We start from the raw sequence: 17,819 nt of genomic DNA on the forward strand, positions 1-17,819 counted from the left end.
AAGTCAAGAGGATAAATAAGGTTCGGGAACAGAAAGCTTTCACGGAGTCTTTAACAAAATATTAAACCAAACAGAGTGAAGAGAAGAGCTGACGGTAAAACCCGGAGAGCTTCCCGGATCAGCTGACGGTAAAACCCGGAGAGCTTCCCGGATCAGCTGACGGTAAAACCCGGAGAGCTTCCCGGATCAGCTGAAGGGATCATGGGAAACAGAGGGCGTGGTTACAGCACGATGCCCGGATGAAACGGCCGCATCCCATTTGTCCGCGTGTTCGCTCCGTCACAATCCCGGAAATGTAGTTTGAGAAATAAACTACAAATCTCAACTCTTTCATTTTGATTTAAACGTAAATGTTGTGTAAATCCAACAACGCCGTGATACGCCGAAGCAACAAACGGACAGATTTTGGCCTCCAAAATGCTTCAGAGTTCCACAGCAGCGCCGCTCGCCTGGTTATGGTTTTTACTTCCTGGTGGTTACGTAGTGCGAGATGACGTCACCGCGCACTTTGGCACTTCCGTAAACCAAGCCAGCGGAGCCTCAGCCTGAAGCGCTCGCGCTGTTCGTTAGCATCAGCAGCTCGTTTAAAGCGGCGGCGCGTGCAGGAGGACCCGCTCTGGTTTATAGTTTATAAACGCGCACGCGATGTTTTTCTGAGTGAAACGAGATGTTTATCGCGTGTGGAAATATTTGTGTGACTGTCTCACAGGCGGACCGTTAGCTAGCATCCGCGCTAATGCAGGAGAGCCTGCGACAAACAACTCAAATCATCTGCTGAAAATGACTTCCGCTCATCACCGCTGAGGCGTTTACGTCACTCCCCTCACCGCTGAGGCGTTTACGTCACTCCCCTCGCCGCTGAGGCGTTTACGTCACTCCCCTCGCCGCTGAGGCGTTTACGTCACTCCCCTCACCGCTGAGGCGTTTACGTCACTCTCCTCACCGCTGAGGCGTTTACGTCACTCCCCTCACCGCTGAGGCGTTTACGTCACTCTCCTCACCGCTGAGGCGTTTACGTCACTGTCTTCGCCGCTGAGGCGTTTACGTCACTCACATCACCGCTGAGGCGTTTACGTTACTGTCTTCGCCGCTGAGGCATTTACGTCACTCTCCTCACCGCTGAGGCGTTTACGTCACTGTCTTCGCCGCTGAGGCGTTTACGTCACTCTCCTCACCGCTGAGGCGTTTACGTCACTCCCCTCACCGCTGAGGCATTTACGTCACTCCCCTCGCCGCTGAGGCGTTTACGTCACTGTCTTCGCCGCTGAGGCGTTTACGTCACTCTCCTCGCCGCTGAGGCGTTTACGTCACTCCCCTCGCCGCTGAGGCGTTTACGTCACTCCCCTCACCGCTGAGGCGTTTACGTCACTCTCCTCGCCGCTGAGGCGTTTACGTCACTCTCCTCGCCGCTGAGGCGTTTACGTCACTCTCCTCGCCGCTGAGGCGTTTACGTCACTCCCCTCACCGCTGAGGCGTTTACGTCACTCTCCTCACTGCTGAGGCGTTTACGTCACTCTCCTCACCGCTGAGGCATTTACGTCACTCCCCTCACCGCTGAGGCGTTTACGTCACTCCCCCACCGCTGAGGAGCAGAAGGACAGCGATGTGAGATGTGAAAGGAGAGAGAGGCGCGCGCACCCTGTGAGATTGATGAGTAACGTTAACGTGAACGCGCAGGGGCGGAGTCCGGACTTCGTGCTCATGCGCCTGGTTTCTGCAGCGGAGTATGATGACCTGGAGCCGGAGCGTGAGGAGGTGCTGTCCTCTCACCAGAGAGCAGAGAAGAGCAGCGGGCTAATCCCAGCAGGAGGAGGAGAGGAGCCGAATTACAGCGCGGACACTCCGACCTGCCAGTGGCTCCCTGTGCTCAGGCTCGGGAACAGTGAGGAACCTCCGGAACTTCAGGAAGGACTCTGTCACAGACACCGTAAGGAGCACTCTATAGGGGACAAACTGGGTCACTTCACCCCCAGTGACTCCCTCAGACCCGGGACCGGGACGTCCACCCTGGACCCTGTCCTGAGTCTGGCTCAGCGGCTGAGTGAGAACGGACTGAGCTCGGACACGACACGAAAGGACAACGGAGACATCTCGGTGTGCTCCTGTCAGCCCGGAGAGGACCCGAGTGAGACCAGTGACGCCCTGTTGGTGTTGGAGGGTTTGGGTGCAAACCAAGTGGGACACAAGGGGGCGAAACAGCAGACGGGTTTCACTCAGACTCTAAACGACTCGACATCTCTGACCGGGCTAGTGCGCCAGCTGACCTCTGACCCCTGCTGTCAGGATGCCACCGGTCCCCCAGCCCCTCCGAGTCGCCCACCCACTCCGAAACACATGGGCTCGGCCCTGCAGCTCTCGGCCTGCGGCGGCAGCAGCGGGAGCAGAGAGAGGGAGCGAGGGACGTCCAGGAAGGGCTCGCTGAAGGTGTGTCTGAGCAAACTGTTCCGCACTAAAAGCACCGGCAGCACCGACGGAGATCATATGACCAACAAGAGGCTGTCCCTCGCTTCGTCCACTTCATCCGGAGGCAGTCTCGTCGACGTGTTTGGCTCCGGTGATCCCGATGCCCCCAGGTCAGGACACGCCCCTCTTTAAAGTTCCTTTAAACAGTGTTTCAAATCTGTACTCTCCATCATATGTCCCCAGTAACCTGAATATCTCATCTCATTATCTGTAGCCGCTTTATCCTTCTACAGGGTCGCAGGCAAGCTGGAGCCTATCCCAGCTGACTACGGGCGAAAGGCAGGGTACTAACCTGAATATTACTAATTTATCTTTAACAAACCCGTTCAATCTTATTATTACATGCGCTATGTTCGCTCACTCAGGTCTAATAACATCTCATCATTTACACGTTTAAAGCTGTTGGACCTGTAATTTAGTGACATCACAATTTGAGTTCACCCGTAGCCCTGCCCCTTAATATTTTCATGAAACTAAATAAAGCGTTCTCATTATCTCTGTCATTGTTGTTGTCATTTAAAACCTATAGACTGATGATTGTGCTGCATTGTAGTTAATTTCTGAAGAACCTTGACATTTCACTTTAATACAGAATTTCACTTTATATGACGAGTTTCAGGAACAGAAACGTGAGATAAAGTACACACTCAGCGCACCGACGGAGCAGAAACACAACAGCGCTTTATTTCAGTCAGAAGTGTTTATTATTCCACACGTACTTTCATTAACTGGGTTGATGCATCAGCGGTGAAAACATCGTGGACCATGGTAGCCCCGCCCCTTTGATAGCCACATCATGTGAATGTTCCTGGCCCCCTTTGATGGCTCCACCCCTTCCTACCATGTGCAGATTGTTTTTAGTGTTCCACTCGTCACGTGGTGATGGTTCTAGAGGTATTAAAATATTTAGTGAGAGATGTGTGTGAGGTCTGTACCTAGTCTGGACAGTAAAAAGGTGGAGTTGTGTTAATCAGCATTATTGTTGTGTGTGTTTTACATGAGCAACTGACTAATCAGATAAACGCTGAAATCATTTTAATCTGTTTTCTTCCTCTCTGTGTGTGTGTGTGTGTGTGTGTGTGTTAGGTCTCAGATGGTCAGGCCTCACAGTGGCTCCTACTCTCCTATTCCCTTCACTGGTGAGGACATCACCCTCTCATTTATACGTGTGTGTGTGATGTGCAGCAGTGTACAGGGCGATTACAAACACATCGAGTGATACAAGAAGTTAAGTGAAGTTTTTATCTGTGTGTAAATGAGAGGAGGAGTGGTGTGGGCAGTACCGTTGTCGGAGGGGTGGGAATGGGAGTGATTTAGGGTGTCGGCTCCCTTCAGAGCAGTGAGACAGGTTTATAAAGTGTTCATGTTACTTTACAGACACTCCCACACTAGGGATCACTTGATTGAAATGAGAGAAACTCTGAGTCTCTGATGTGAGAAGGTTGCTTTTAAATCTTCTGGATGTACAGAAGTGTGGGAACGATGTTACTCACGTTACCGCTGCTTCTGTACACGAGATGATGCGTTGAGTATAAACCAGACGGGTCTCCTGGTTGTGAGGACGTGAGAGCGTTTCAGTAGAGATGCTTTCAGACCGAACCGCTCCCTGGAGTGCTCCCTGAGAGGAACCGCCCCCTGGAGTGCACCCTGAGAGGAACCGCCCCCTGGAGTGCGCCCTGAGAGGAACTGCCCCCTGGAGTGCTCCCTGAGAACTACTCACTTTCAACGGCTTTTTCCTGTTTGTATTTGCACCATCAGTCGGAACGCTGGAGCGGCGTGAGCCAGCCTGTTAGTGTGACGTCAGAAGGACATGCTAGTGAAGATTTTTATATTTCACTGAGACGTGTTTTAAAATCGTGCTGTATTTCCTCCATCACACACAAACTCTCATCCGCTCAGTAACACCTGGACTTCACTGTCACTCCGTTTGTCCGTGTTTTATTTCTGTTTTTTTAACGCTGGCATTAAGAGCCGTTTATACGGCAAACGTTTTACACAGGCTTTTCAAAATGGCGGTTTGCGATGCTGCATTGTTTCATGTTAGACCAATCATCATACACTTCCGTCACTCATAGTTCCTCTTGTGCTGAGAGAGAACCTCCCCTGAAGTAGGAGCTAAAACGTCCCTCAGAACAGGGTTCTCAGTCCTCCACCCCAGTGTGAGTGCTCCTCCAGACCATGAAATCAGCGTGAGGAATATTTTTTCTCTCTATTTCTCTCTCTCTCTTTCTCCTGTCTTTTGATGTCTTTCACTCTCTGTACTGTTTAGGTGAGACTGTGTCTCTGGTCGATGTGGACATTTCTCTAAGGAGTGTAAACTCTCTCCATCCTCCCACACCTCCTCCTCCACCCAGGAGAAGTCTCAGCCTGCTCGGTACACTCTCTCTCTCTCTCTCTCTCTCTCTCTCTCTCTCTCTCTCTCTCTCTCTGTTATATAACCAGATGTTCACAATTCTTCTACTTTTCTTGTGTTTTTTGCCCCTTTAATATAAAGGTTTGTTTGTTTGTTTGTTTGTTATACGTGTGTTGTTTGTTTGTGTGAAGATGATTTGGGAGCACCTCAGCCCGGACGGTTACTTTCCTCAGTGCAATCACTACAGCCTTCACACACACACATCCACCACAGCCTGAGCCTGAATGGTAACACACACACACACACACACACACACACACACACACACACAGTTTAATAAACTAATATTGTGTAAACACACACACACACACACACGAGTAAGTATCCGCATTGTGCTGTTGCAGATACAACTCTCCGCAGTGTTCCGCCAAGGCCACGCCCCCTCCAGAGTGACAGCCAGTCGAGTGGTCCGGTGCAGCGGCGGTCCCTGTTGTGTCCCCTGACCAGCAGCTTTGCCACCAGCCTCCGAGAGCTGGAGAAGGTGAGACACCTGTCTGTCTCTATTATATATCCCTCAGTTTTGTCACTGTGTCCTTTGTTTAGGGCGGGGCAGGAGGAGTGACGTGTGTGTGTGTGTGTGTGTGTGTCAGTGCGGGTGGTACTGGGGGCCAATGAACTGGGAGGATGCGGAGATGAAGCTGAAGGGGAAGGCAGACGGCTCGTTCCTGGTGCGAGACAGTTCAGACCCACGATACATCCTCAGCCTGAGCTTCAGATCACAGGGGGTCACACACCACACCCGCATGGAGCACTACAGAGGTACACACACACACGTCTGTCCCACGCATCCTGTTTCTCTCAGAAAACATTTGAATTCTACACACTTTTCTTACACACACACACACACACACACACACACACACACACACGTGTGTATATCACCCTCTCAGCACCTAACCACAAGACAGACAGACACGCGTGCACACACACACAGATCAGCTCCTGCCCTACACACACTGTCGGAGCATTTCATGTTCTCTCGTCTGTGTCGTTCTCTGGAAGTGTGTAGGAACAGGAAGTGGTGAAGTTTCTTTCGAAAAAAGAGGAAGTGTTCCAATTCTGCAGAAAGCACTCTGTTCCCTTTAGAACAGTCACGGCTTTTTTGTTTAGTGGATCAGAGTTAGTCGTTCCTCATTCTCGTCTTTTGCTTTCTCTCTGAAATGTAATGAAATGACAAAACACCAGCCAAAGTGGTGCCAGTGGGTGGGGGAGGGGTTTCCTGTAGCTCAATCTCAAGTGTTTGGGCCTGAGGCAGTGTGTAGAGATTCACCATGTTAAACCCTACCTAATGCGCAGATGAAGTGAACAGGCAGCCATGTAGGATTTTGAGGATGTTGTTTGGACCTCGGGGAACAATTAAACAATAAATCTTAAAAAAAAAAAAAACTGGATGTTTGTGCGACTGTTTGACCAATCAATGGTCTGAAGCATTTTTAGCTCCGCCTACACATCCTGATATAGCTCTGATGGTACCTGAGCAAGAAGGGGATTTGAATTCTGTCCCAAAATGCTTTAATATGAGGGAGATTTTTTAAAAGTCTGTTGTTTGGATGTGTTCCAGAACGCTGCTGTCTGTATCTGTGTTTTTATTCCCCACATTTTCTCCCAAATTTGGTCCTAGCTGTAAGCTAACTCTTTTCCTACTGCTGCTCGTGTTGCCTCACAGGGTGGTGTAACACACTCTGAGGAAAGTGCTATCTGCCCTCTTCCACATATGAGCTCACAGACTAGCCCATGATTGGCTAAAGTCATTGTGATTGATGGGGGAGAGAGAGTATGCTCCTCCCACCCAGGACTATATTCTTTTTGGGTAATGTTTCTATCACACAGATAATATAATTGTGTGTGTGTGTGCACACGCTCACAGGAACATTCAGTCTGTGGTGTCACCCAAAGTTTGAGGATCGTTGTCACTCGGTGGTGGAGTTTATCGAGCGAGCCATCATGCACTCCAAAAATGGACGATTCCTGTACTTCCTGCGTTCACGAGTTCCAGGTGAGTTCACCATCACTCTAGCTCACTCTCCTCATCACCTGTTCACCATCGCTCTAGCCTCACTCTCCTCATCACCTGTTCACTATCAGAAGAAACATATGAATGGAGTTTTAACTCTTAGAACTTTTGGCCAATCATGGCCCTGACCAGGTGGGCAGAGACAGTTTCAGAACATTGCATGGGGGCGGAGACATTTTTAAATGCTATTTAAATGGGCTGAGCCTCATTACCATCATTAATGTGTTGACTCCGCCTAGCCAGGAAAGTTAATATTTTACTGTTTAAAAAAAAAATACAAAAATGAACCCATTCTTCTTATTATTATTATTAGCCCCATTTCCAAAAAAAGTTGGGATATTTTCCAAAATGCCGTAAAAACAAAAATCTGTGATTTGTTAGCTCATGCGAAAGAAAAGATTTTCAATAGTTTTACTGACCAACTTAAAGGTGCAGTACGAGATCTTTTTCAGGAGTATTTTTTACCATATTGCTTGAAAAGCTCCTCACACCCATGTTGCAAGCAGTACAATAGAAGGTTTGACCCAAAAACGAAATATTTTAATCCAGTCTACAGTGTAAAATAAAGGAAAAACGCCATCAAATCCTATCGAGGTAACCACCTCAAAATGATTGGATACTGACACATCAGTCAGACTGAAGCCCACGACCCCCAACCCTCACTGCCCCACCCCCGCCCCTACCCTTGCACGTACAGTATGCGCAGGGACAACTCCAGGTGAACTAAGCCATTTCAAAGCAACGGATAGATAGCCTACCATACTAGCCCATTTTATCTAGATACTGGCCTACAATAATTACATAACACTATGGCAGAACAGATGCACACAACTGGTCAAAAAAGAAAACGAAAATCTGTATTCGAAAAGGCAACTGCCAGGAAACTTTATGAAAAAGGACGAGTCAAGACCAGAGTGAACATTGGCGCAGCTTTCGATCACTGGCGGCGACTCAAACAACAAAAAGGACTTCAAACCGCTGCAATGGTGGCCCTGTTTCTACTCGATAGGTAAGATAACATTATGTATTTATTACATTTTCAGATACGACAGTGTTGTCGTTTTAACAAGTGTACACCCTGGCAGCGAGAGTATAACCGATGATACGGACCACAATGTAGATTTTGCTAAGTTAGCATGATTTGCAAAGTTAGCTGACACGGATTGTTATACTAACATGTAAAGTCGTATTACGTCCTTGATGGTAGTTTTTCCATGGTATTTATTTCATGCATACAAACGATTTGTTAGCTTAGCTGTATGTGGCACAAACGATAACTCTTATTTATTTATGAATTGGGACTGTTCCGCGAAAAAACAATAGTAAAATGCAGATTAGAGCTATCAACATGAACCTTAGCCATGAACACTGCTTGGGCTAGGGCGGTGACTACTACAGAACCCCCGACATATCAGTCTTACTACAATTAGATTAGGTATAACAAGTATGAAAACAAGTGAAAAGTCAACTTCTAATGTAGTATGCAGACAAATATTTCTTGAAATGATAATCATGTTAGTTGGTTACTTTCGCTACGATGTTGTTCAGTCTTACCTGAGAAGACGCCACGGCACACCTGATGATCTCTCCTTCTGCGCTAACAGTGGTTGAAACACACTGAGTTAATGCAAACAGTCCTCGCGACAACCATGAATGCTCGGGAACTGGCAATGCGCGTTCATGTGCTTTGGAGGTGCGGGTAGGGAGGGGGGTGGAGACGCGGGGGGAGGGGGGGAGGGGTGGAGACGCGGGGGGTGGGAGCATGGCGAGGGCGGGCGTGTTTCTTTTCAAAATATGGCTTGCGGGAACCGTTATTCCAAAATCTCGTACTGCACCTTTAACCATATTTTTAAAATATAAACAAAGTTAGAATTTGATTCCTGCAACACACTCAAAAACAAGTTGGGACAGAGGCATTATTACTGTTGTGTTCCATCCCCTTTCCTTTCATAACACTTTTTAATCGTATGGCATCTGAGGATACAAATTGTTGCAGTTTTGCGATTGGAATTTTTGTCCATTTTTGCTTGATACAAGACTTCAGCTGCTCACCAGTCCGTGGTCTCCGTTATCTGATTCTCCTCTTCATGATGCTCCATACATTTTCAATAGGAGACAGAGCGGGACTAGCAGCAAGCTAGTCAAGCACAGGCACTCTATGTCTACGAAGCCACGCTGTTGTAGTCCGTGCAGAATGAAGCATGGCATTGTCCTGCTCAAATAAGCATGGACTTCCCGGGAAGAGACGTCGCCTTGATGAATATGTCTCTCTAAAATCCCTCTGCATCACTGGTACCCACACACACACACACACACACACACACAGTTACTCCATGCTGTGGGCATTGATTCCCCCCCAAAAAAATACCATCACAGATACTGCTTTTACACCTTTCTCTGATAACAAACTGGATGGTCATGTTCACGTTTGGCACTGAGAACTCAACGTCCGATTTTCCTGAAAACGAGCTGAAATGTGACTCATCTGACCACAGCACACGTTTCCACTGTCTTTCGGTCCATCTGAGATGAGTTCAGGCCTAGAGAAATCGGTGACATTTCTGTAGAGAATTGATGAATGTCTTCCTCCTTGTGTAATACAGTTTCAGGTTGTATTTCTGGTTGCAGTGATGGACTGTGTTAAGTGATGATGGTTTTCTGAAGTCCTCCCAAGCCCATGTGGCTGTATTTGTCACATTAGCATGATGGTTTCTCGGGCAGTGCCACCTGAGGGCTCAAAGGTCACGCCCATTCAACAGTGGTTTCTGACCCCACCCTTTACACACTGAGATGTCTCCAAATTTCCTGAATCTTTTCACAATATTATGGGTTGTAGAGTTTGAAAGACCTAAATTTTCTTTTTGAATTGACGAACAATTCTCTCATGAATTTTGGCAAAAAGCAGTGAGCCACGCCCATCCTTACTTGCAGAGACTGAGCCTTTGGTGCTGCTCCTTTTAAACCCAATCGTGTGACCAATTAACCTGCTGATTGTGGAATCTTCCAGAATGGTGTTACTTGAATATCTTTTATAAACTTTTCAGTCTTATTTTGTCTCTGTCTGAACTTTTTGAATGTGTTACAGGAATCAAATTCTAACTTTGTTTATATTTACAAAATACAATAAAGTTGGTCAGTAAAACTATTGAAAATCTTTTCTTTGTACTTTTGTCAGTTAAATAAATGTCTCGTCTCGTCGTCTTCCGCTTTATCCGGGGCCGGGTCGCGGAGGCAGCAGTCTGAGCATGGAAGCCCAAACTTCCCTTTCCCCAGACACCTCGGACAGCTCCTCGGGAAGAACACCGAGGCGTTCCCAGGCCAGCCGAGAGACACAGTCCCTCCAGCGTGTCCTGGGTCTTCCCCGGGGCCTCCTCCCGGGGGGACATGCCTGGAACACCTCCCAGGGAGGTGTCCAGGAGGCATCCGAAAAAGATGCCCGAGCCACCTCAGCTGATTCCTCTCGATGTGGAGGAGCAGCGGCTCTACTCCGAGCTCCTCCCGAGTGACTGTGCTTCTCACCCTATCTCTAAGGGAGCACCCAGCCACCCTGCGAAGGAAACTCATTTCGGCTGCTTGTATTCGTGATCTTGTTCTTTCGGTCATGACCCAAAGCTCATGACCATAGGTGAGAGTCGGAACGTAGATTGACCGGTAAATTGAGAGCTTCGCCTTTTGGCTCAGCTCCTTCTTCACCATGATGGACCAGTAAAGCAACCGCATCACTGCAGAGGCTGCACCGATCCGCCTGTCGATCTCGCGCTCCATCCTTCCCTCACTCGTGAACAAGATCCCGAGATACTTAAACTCCTCCACTTGAGGCAGGACTTCTCCACCAACCTGGAGAGGGCAAGCCACCCTTTTCCGGTCGAGAACCATGGCCTCGGACTTGGAGGTGCTGATTCTCATCCCAGCCGCTTCACACTCGACTGCAAACCACCCCAGTGCATGCTGAAGGTCCTGGTTTGAAGAAGCCAACAGGACAACATCATCCGCAAAAAGCTGAGATGAAATCCTGTGGTTCCCAAACAGGATTCCTTCCGGCCCCTGGCTGTGCCTAGAAATTCTGTCCATAAAGATTATGAACAGAACCGGTGACAAAGGGCAGCCCTGCCAGAGTCCAACATGCACTGGGAACAGTTCTGACTTGCTGCCGGCAATGCGAACCAGACTCCTGCTCCGTTCGTACAGGGACCGGACAGCCCTTAGCAAAGAGCCCCAAACCCCATACTCCCGAAGCACCCCCCACAGAATACCACGGGGGACACGGTCGAATGCCTTCTCCAGATCCACAAAGCACATGTGGACTGGTTGGGCAAACTCCCATGAACCCTCGAGCACCCTATGAAGGGTATAGAGCTGGTCCAGTGTTCCACGACCAGGACGAAAACCGCATTGTTGCTCCTGGATCCGAGGTTCGACTATTGGTCGAATTCTCCTCTCCAGTACCCTGGAGTAAACCTTCCCTGGGAGGCTGAGAAGTGTGATTTTCCCCTATAATTGGAGCACACTCAGATTTTCCCCTTTCTTAAAAAGAGGGACCACCACTCCGGTCTGCCACTCCAGAGGCACTGTCCCTGACCGCCACGCGATGTTGCAGAGGCGTGTCAACCAAGACAGCCCCACAACATCCAGAGACTTGAGATACTCAGGGCAGATCTCATCCACCCCCGGTGCCTTGCTACCGAGGAGCTTGCAAACCACCTCAGTGACTTCAGCTTGGGTAATGGACGAGTCCACCTCTGAGTCATCAACCTCCACTTCCTCAATGGAAGATGTGACGGTGGGATTGAAGAGATCCTCAAAGTATTCCTTCCACCGCCTGACAATGTCCCCAGTCGAGGTCAACAGCTCCCCACCCACACTGTAAACAGTGTTGGCAGAGTACTGCTTCCCCCTCCTGAGGCGCCGGACGGTTTGCCAGAATTTCTTCGAGGCCGACCGATAGTCCTTCTCCATGTCCTCCCCGAACTCCTCCCAGTTCAGAGGTTTTGCCTCCGCAACTGCCCGAGCTGCGGCACGCCTGGCCTGCCGATGCCCGTCAGCTGCCTCAGGAGTCCCGAAGGTCAACATGGGCCGATAGGACTCCTTCTTCAGCTTGACAGCATCCCTTACTTCTGGTGTCCACCACCGGGTTCGGGGATTGCCGCCATGACAGGCACCGGAGACCTTGCGGCCACAGCTCCGAACAGCCGCATCTACAATGGAGGTAGAGAACATGGTTCACTCAGAGTCAATGTCCCCTGCCTCCCTTGGAAGCTGGGAAAAGCTCTCCCGGAGGTGGGAGTTAAAGACCTCCCCAGCAGAATGCTCGGCCAGACGTTCCCAGCAGACCCTCACCATACGTTTGGGCCTGCCAGGTCTGTCCGGCTTCCTCCTCCGCCAGCAGATCCAACTCACCACCAGGTGGTGATCAGTTGACAGCTCAGCCCCTCTCTTCACCCGAGTGTCCAAGACATAGGCCCGGAGATCAGATGAAACGACAACAAAGTCTATCATCGACCTCCGACCTAAGGTGTCCTGGTGCCACGTGCACTTATGGACACTCCTATGCTCGAACATGGTGTTTGTTATGGACAAACCGTGACTAGTACAGAAGTCCAATAACAAAACACCACTCGGGTTCAGATCGGGGAGGCCGTTCCTCCCAACCACGCCCCTCCAGGTGTCACTGTCGTCGCCCACATGAGCATTGAAGTCCCCCAGTAGCACAATGGAGTCCCCAGTCTGAGCACCCCTCAGTACCTCTCCCAGGGACTCCAAGAAGTCCGGATACTCTATACTGCTATTCGGCCCGTAGGCACAAACAACAGCAAGAGCCCTCTCCCCAATCCGAAGGCGCAGAGAGGCGACCCTCTCGTTCACTGGGGTAAACTCCAACACATGGTGGCTGAGCTGGGGAGCTATAAGCAAGCCCACACCAGGCCACCGCTGCTCACCATGGGCGACTCCAGAGAAGTGGAGAGTCCAGCCCGTCTCGAGGAGCTGGGTTCCAGAGCCCAAGCTGTGCGTGGAGGTGAGCCCGACTATCTCTAGCCAGTACCTCTCAACCTCCCGCACAAGCTCAGGCTCTTTCCCCCCCAGCGAAGTGACATTCCATGTCCCAACAGCTAGCCGCTGTGTCCGGGGATCAGATCGTCGAGGCCCCTGCCTTCGACTGCCACTCAATCCACACTGCACCAGTCCCCTACTGCTACCTCTGTGGGTGGTGAACCCACAGGAGGTCGGGCCCATGTCACCTCTTCAGGCTGAGCCCGGCAGGGCCCCATGGGCAAAGGCCCGGCCACCAAGCGCTCGCATACGAGCCCCAACCCCGGGCCTGGCTCCAGGGTGGGGCCCTGGCTGCGCCATACCGGGTGACGTCACGGTCCTCGATTGTTTCTCCATAAGGGTTTTGGTGAACTGCTCTTGGTCTGGCCTGTCACCTAGGACCTGTCTGCCTTGGGAAACCCTGACAGGGGCATAATGCCCCCGACAACATAGCTCCTAGGATCATTCAAGCACACAAACCCCTCCACCACAATAAGGTGGCAGTTCTAGGAGGGTTTTTTAAAATTAATTTAAAACCCATGTACAACACATCTTGAAAAAGCCACACCTTTACAACTAAACGCTCAGCTCCCAGTAAATAAATGTTCACAAGAATTAACAAATCACACAATTATATTTATAATGCATTTTGAAACTTTTCTGGAAATGGGATTATTATTATTATTATTATTATTATTTATTAGTATTAGTAGTAGTAGTAGTATTTGTAGATATAATTGTATCTCTGTCTCTCAGGTCTTCCCCCGACTCCGGTGCAGCTCCTGTACCCAGTGTCTCGGTTCAGCAGTGTGAAGTCACTGCAGCATCTCTGTCGCTTCTGCATCAGACAACTCGTCCGCATCGACCACATAGAGGAGCTCCCACTGCCCATGTACGTACACACACACACACACACACACACACACACACACACACACACACACAGAGGAGCTCCCACTACCCATGTACGTACACACACACACACACACACACACACACAGAGGAGCTCCCACTGCCCATGCACACACACACACACACACACACACACACACACACACACACACACAGAGGAGCTCCCACTGCCCATGCGCGCACACACACACACACACACACACAGAGGAGCTCCCACTGCCCATGCACACACACACACACACACACACACACACAGAGGAGCTCCCACTGCCCATGCACACACACACACACACACACACACACACAGAGGAGCTCCCACTGCCCATGCACACACACACACACACAGAGGAGCTCCCACTGCCCATGCACACACACACACACACAGAGGAGCTCCCACTGCCCATGCACACACACACACACACAGAGGAGCTCCCACTGCCCATGCACACACACACACACACAGAGGAGCTCCCACTGCCCATGCACACACACACACACACACACACACACACAGAGGAGCTCCCACTGCCCATGCACCCCCCCCCACACACACACACACAGAGGAGCTCCCACTGCCCATGCACCCCCCCCCCCCCCCACACACACACAGAGGAGCTCCCACTGCCCATGCACACACACACACAGAGGAGCTCCCACTGCCCATGCACACACACACACACACACACACAGAGGAGCTCCCACTGCCCATGTACACACACACACACACACACACACAGAGGAGCTCCCACTGCCCATGCACCCCCCCCCCCCCCACAGACACACACACAGAGGAGCTCCCACTGCCCATGCACCCCCCCCACACACACACACACAGAGGAGCTCCCACTGCCCATGTACACACACACACAGAGGAGCTCCCACTGCCCTTGTACACACACACACACACACACACACACACAGAGGAGCTCACACTGCCCTTGTATACACACACACACACACACACACACACACACACAGAGGAGCTCACACTGCCCTTGTATATATACACACACACACACACAGAGGAGCTCACACTGCCCTTGTATACACACACACACACACACACACACACACACACACACACACACACACACACACACAGAGGAGCTCACACTGCCCTTGTATACACACACACACACACACACACACACAGAGGAGCTCCCACTGCCCTTGTATACACACACACACACACACACACAGAGGAGCTCCCACTGCCCTTGTATACACACACACACACACACACACACACACACACACACACACACACACAGAGGAGCTCACACTGCCCTTGTATACACACACACACACACACACACAGAGGAGCTCCCACTGCCCTTGTATACACACACACACACACACACACACACACACACACACACACAGAGGAGCTCACACTGCCCTTGTATACACACACACACACACACACACAGAGGAGCTCCCACTGCCCATGTACACACACACACAGGAGCTCCCACTGCCCATGTACACACACACACACACACACACACACACACACACACAGAGGAGCTCCCACTGCCCATGTACACACACACACAGGAGCTCCCACTGCCCATGTACACACACACACACACACACACACACACACACACACACACACACACACAGAGGAGCTCCCACTGCCCTTGTATACACACACACACACAGAGGAGCTCCCACTGCCCTTGTATACACACACACACACACACACACACACAGAGGAGCTCCCACTGCCCTTGTACACACACACACACACACACACACACACACACACAGAGGAGCTCACACTGCCCTTGTACACACACACACACACAGAGGAGCTCCCACTGCCCTTGTATACACACACACACACACACACACACACACACACACACACACACACACACACACAGGAGCTCACACTGCCCTTGTATACACACACACACACACACAGAGGAGCTCACACTGCCCTTGTACACACACACACACACACAGAGGAGCTCACACTGCCCTTGTATATATACACACACACACACACACACACAGAGGAGCTCACACTGCCCTTGTATACACACACACACACACACAGAGGAGCTCACACTGCCCTTGTACACACACACACACACACACACACACAGAGGAGCTCACACTGCCCTTGTATACACACACACACACACACACACACACACACACACACACACACACAGAGGAGCTCCCACTGCCCATGTACACACACACACACACAGGAGCTCCCACTGCCCATGTACACACACACACACACACACACACACAGAGGAGCTCCCACTGCCCTTGTATACACACACACACACACAGAGGAGCTCCCACTGCCCTTGTATACACACACACACACACACACACACACACACACACAGAGGAGCTCCCACTGCCCTTGTATACACACACACACACACACACACACACACACACACACACACACACAGAGGAGCTCACACTGCCCTTGTACACACACACACACACACACACACACACACACACACACAGAGGAGCTCCCACTGCCCATGTACACACACACACACACACACACACACACACACAGAGGAGCGCCCACTGCCCATGTACACACACACACACACACACACACACACACACACACACACACACACACACACACAGAGGAGCTCCCACTGCCCTTGTATATATACACACACACACACACACACACACACACACACACACACACAGAGGAGCTCACACTGCCCTTGTATACACACACACACACACACACACAGAGGAGCTCACACTGCCCTTGTATACACACACACACAGAGGAGCTCCCACTGCCCATGTACACACACACACACACACACACACACACACACACACACACACACACACACAGAGGAGCTCCCACTGCCCATGTACACACACACACACAGGAGCTCCCACTGCCCATGTACACACACACACACACACACACACACACACACACACACACACACACACACACACACACACACAGAGGAGCTCCCACTGCCCATGTACACACACACACACAGGAGCTCCCACTGCCCATGTACACACACACACACACACACACACACACACACACACACACACACACACACACACACACACACACACACACAGAGGAGCTCCCACTGCCCATGTACACACACACACACACACACACACACAGAGGAGCTCCCACTGCCCATGTACACACACACACACAGAGGAGCTCCCACTGCCCATGTACACACACACACACACACACACACACACACAGAGGAGCTCACACCGCCCTTGTGTACGTACACACACACACACACACACACACACAGAGGAGCTCACACTGCCCTTGTATACACACACACACACACACACACACACACACACAGAGGAGCTCCCACTGCCCATGTACACACACACACACACACACACACACACACACACACACACACACACACACGAGCTCACACTGCCCTTATATACACACCACAGGTGGCTTCTCCAGTGAGGAGAGGGAGGAAGATCCTCCTTAAAAATTCTAAGAATAAAAAGTTGAAATTGTCTTGACCAATTTAATGAATTGCTGTCCTTGAATATTACTATTTTACTGCCAAATACGACATGTACATTATATTTGTTTCTCTGGGTGAAATTACATTAGCACCCCCTATCGCTCGCTATTAGAAATTACTGCACGGAGGATCTTCCTCCCTTCGGCTCCCATTCACTCCGATTCAAACAGTCTCCGGCACTGGCGGCTCGTGGTTAACATAGACTTCAATGAGAGAGAGGAGGAAAATCCTCCTCTAAGAGGGTGGGACTAGCTAAGAGATCTGACAAGTGCTACAAAATATCAACCAATAGGCTGCAGCCCTAGTTGCGCAATGAACCAATAAGTAGAGGCCTTAGCTGCCTGGGGGGAGGGGTTATCTTATCAAACTTAACTTCTAGATCCGGTGACTTGGGCACTTCGGCAGTCAGAGTGAGAACGGCGAGGTGGAAGTGGATTGACTATGTTATAAA

The 17,819-nt window shown here is 50.5% G+C and overlaps 1 protein-coding gene across 1 annotated transcript in view; it reads left to right on the forward strand.

Annotated features, from left to right (window-relative positions):
- Nucleotides 1-500: 500 nt before the first annotated feature.
- The window catches only part of LOC132900316 (suppressor of cytokine signaling 7-like), a 118,031-nt gene continuing 100,712 nt past the window's right edge, over nucleotides 501-17,819 (forward strand). The window contains exons 1-8 of the mRNA XM_060942315.1: nucleotides 501-2,573; nucleotides 3,550-3,602; nucleotides 4,733-4,837; nucleotides 5,008-5,103; nucleotides 5,221-5,357; nucleotides 5,467-5,635; nucleotides 6,744-6,872; nucleotides 13,674-13,809. Of these exons, the coding sequence (XP_060798298.1) occupies nucleotides 1,651-2,573; nucleotides 3,550-3,602; nucleotides 4,733-4,837; nucleotides 5,008-5,103; nucleotides 5,221-5,357; nucleotides 5,467-5,635; nucleotides 6,744-6,872; nucleotides 13,674-13,809 (1,748 nt within the window). The 5' untranslated portion in view covers nucleotides 501-1,650. The remainder of the gene's footprint in view (nucleotides 2,574-3,549; nucleotides 3,603-4,732; nucleotides 4,838-5,007; nucleotides 5,104-5,220; nucleotides 5,358-5,466; nucleotides 5,636-6,743; nucleotides 6,873-13,673; nucleotides 13,810-17,819) is intronic.

The sequence above is a fragment of the Neoarius graeffei genome, chromosome 16 (assembly GCF_027579695.1).
Source record: "Neoarius graeffei isolate fNeoGra1 chromosome 16, fNeoGra1.pri, whole genome shotgun sequence".
In the NCBI taxonomy this organism is placed as follows: Eukaryota; Metazoa; Chordata; class Actinopteri; order Siluriformes; family Ariidae; genus Neoarius; species Neoarius graeffei.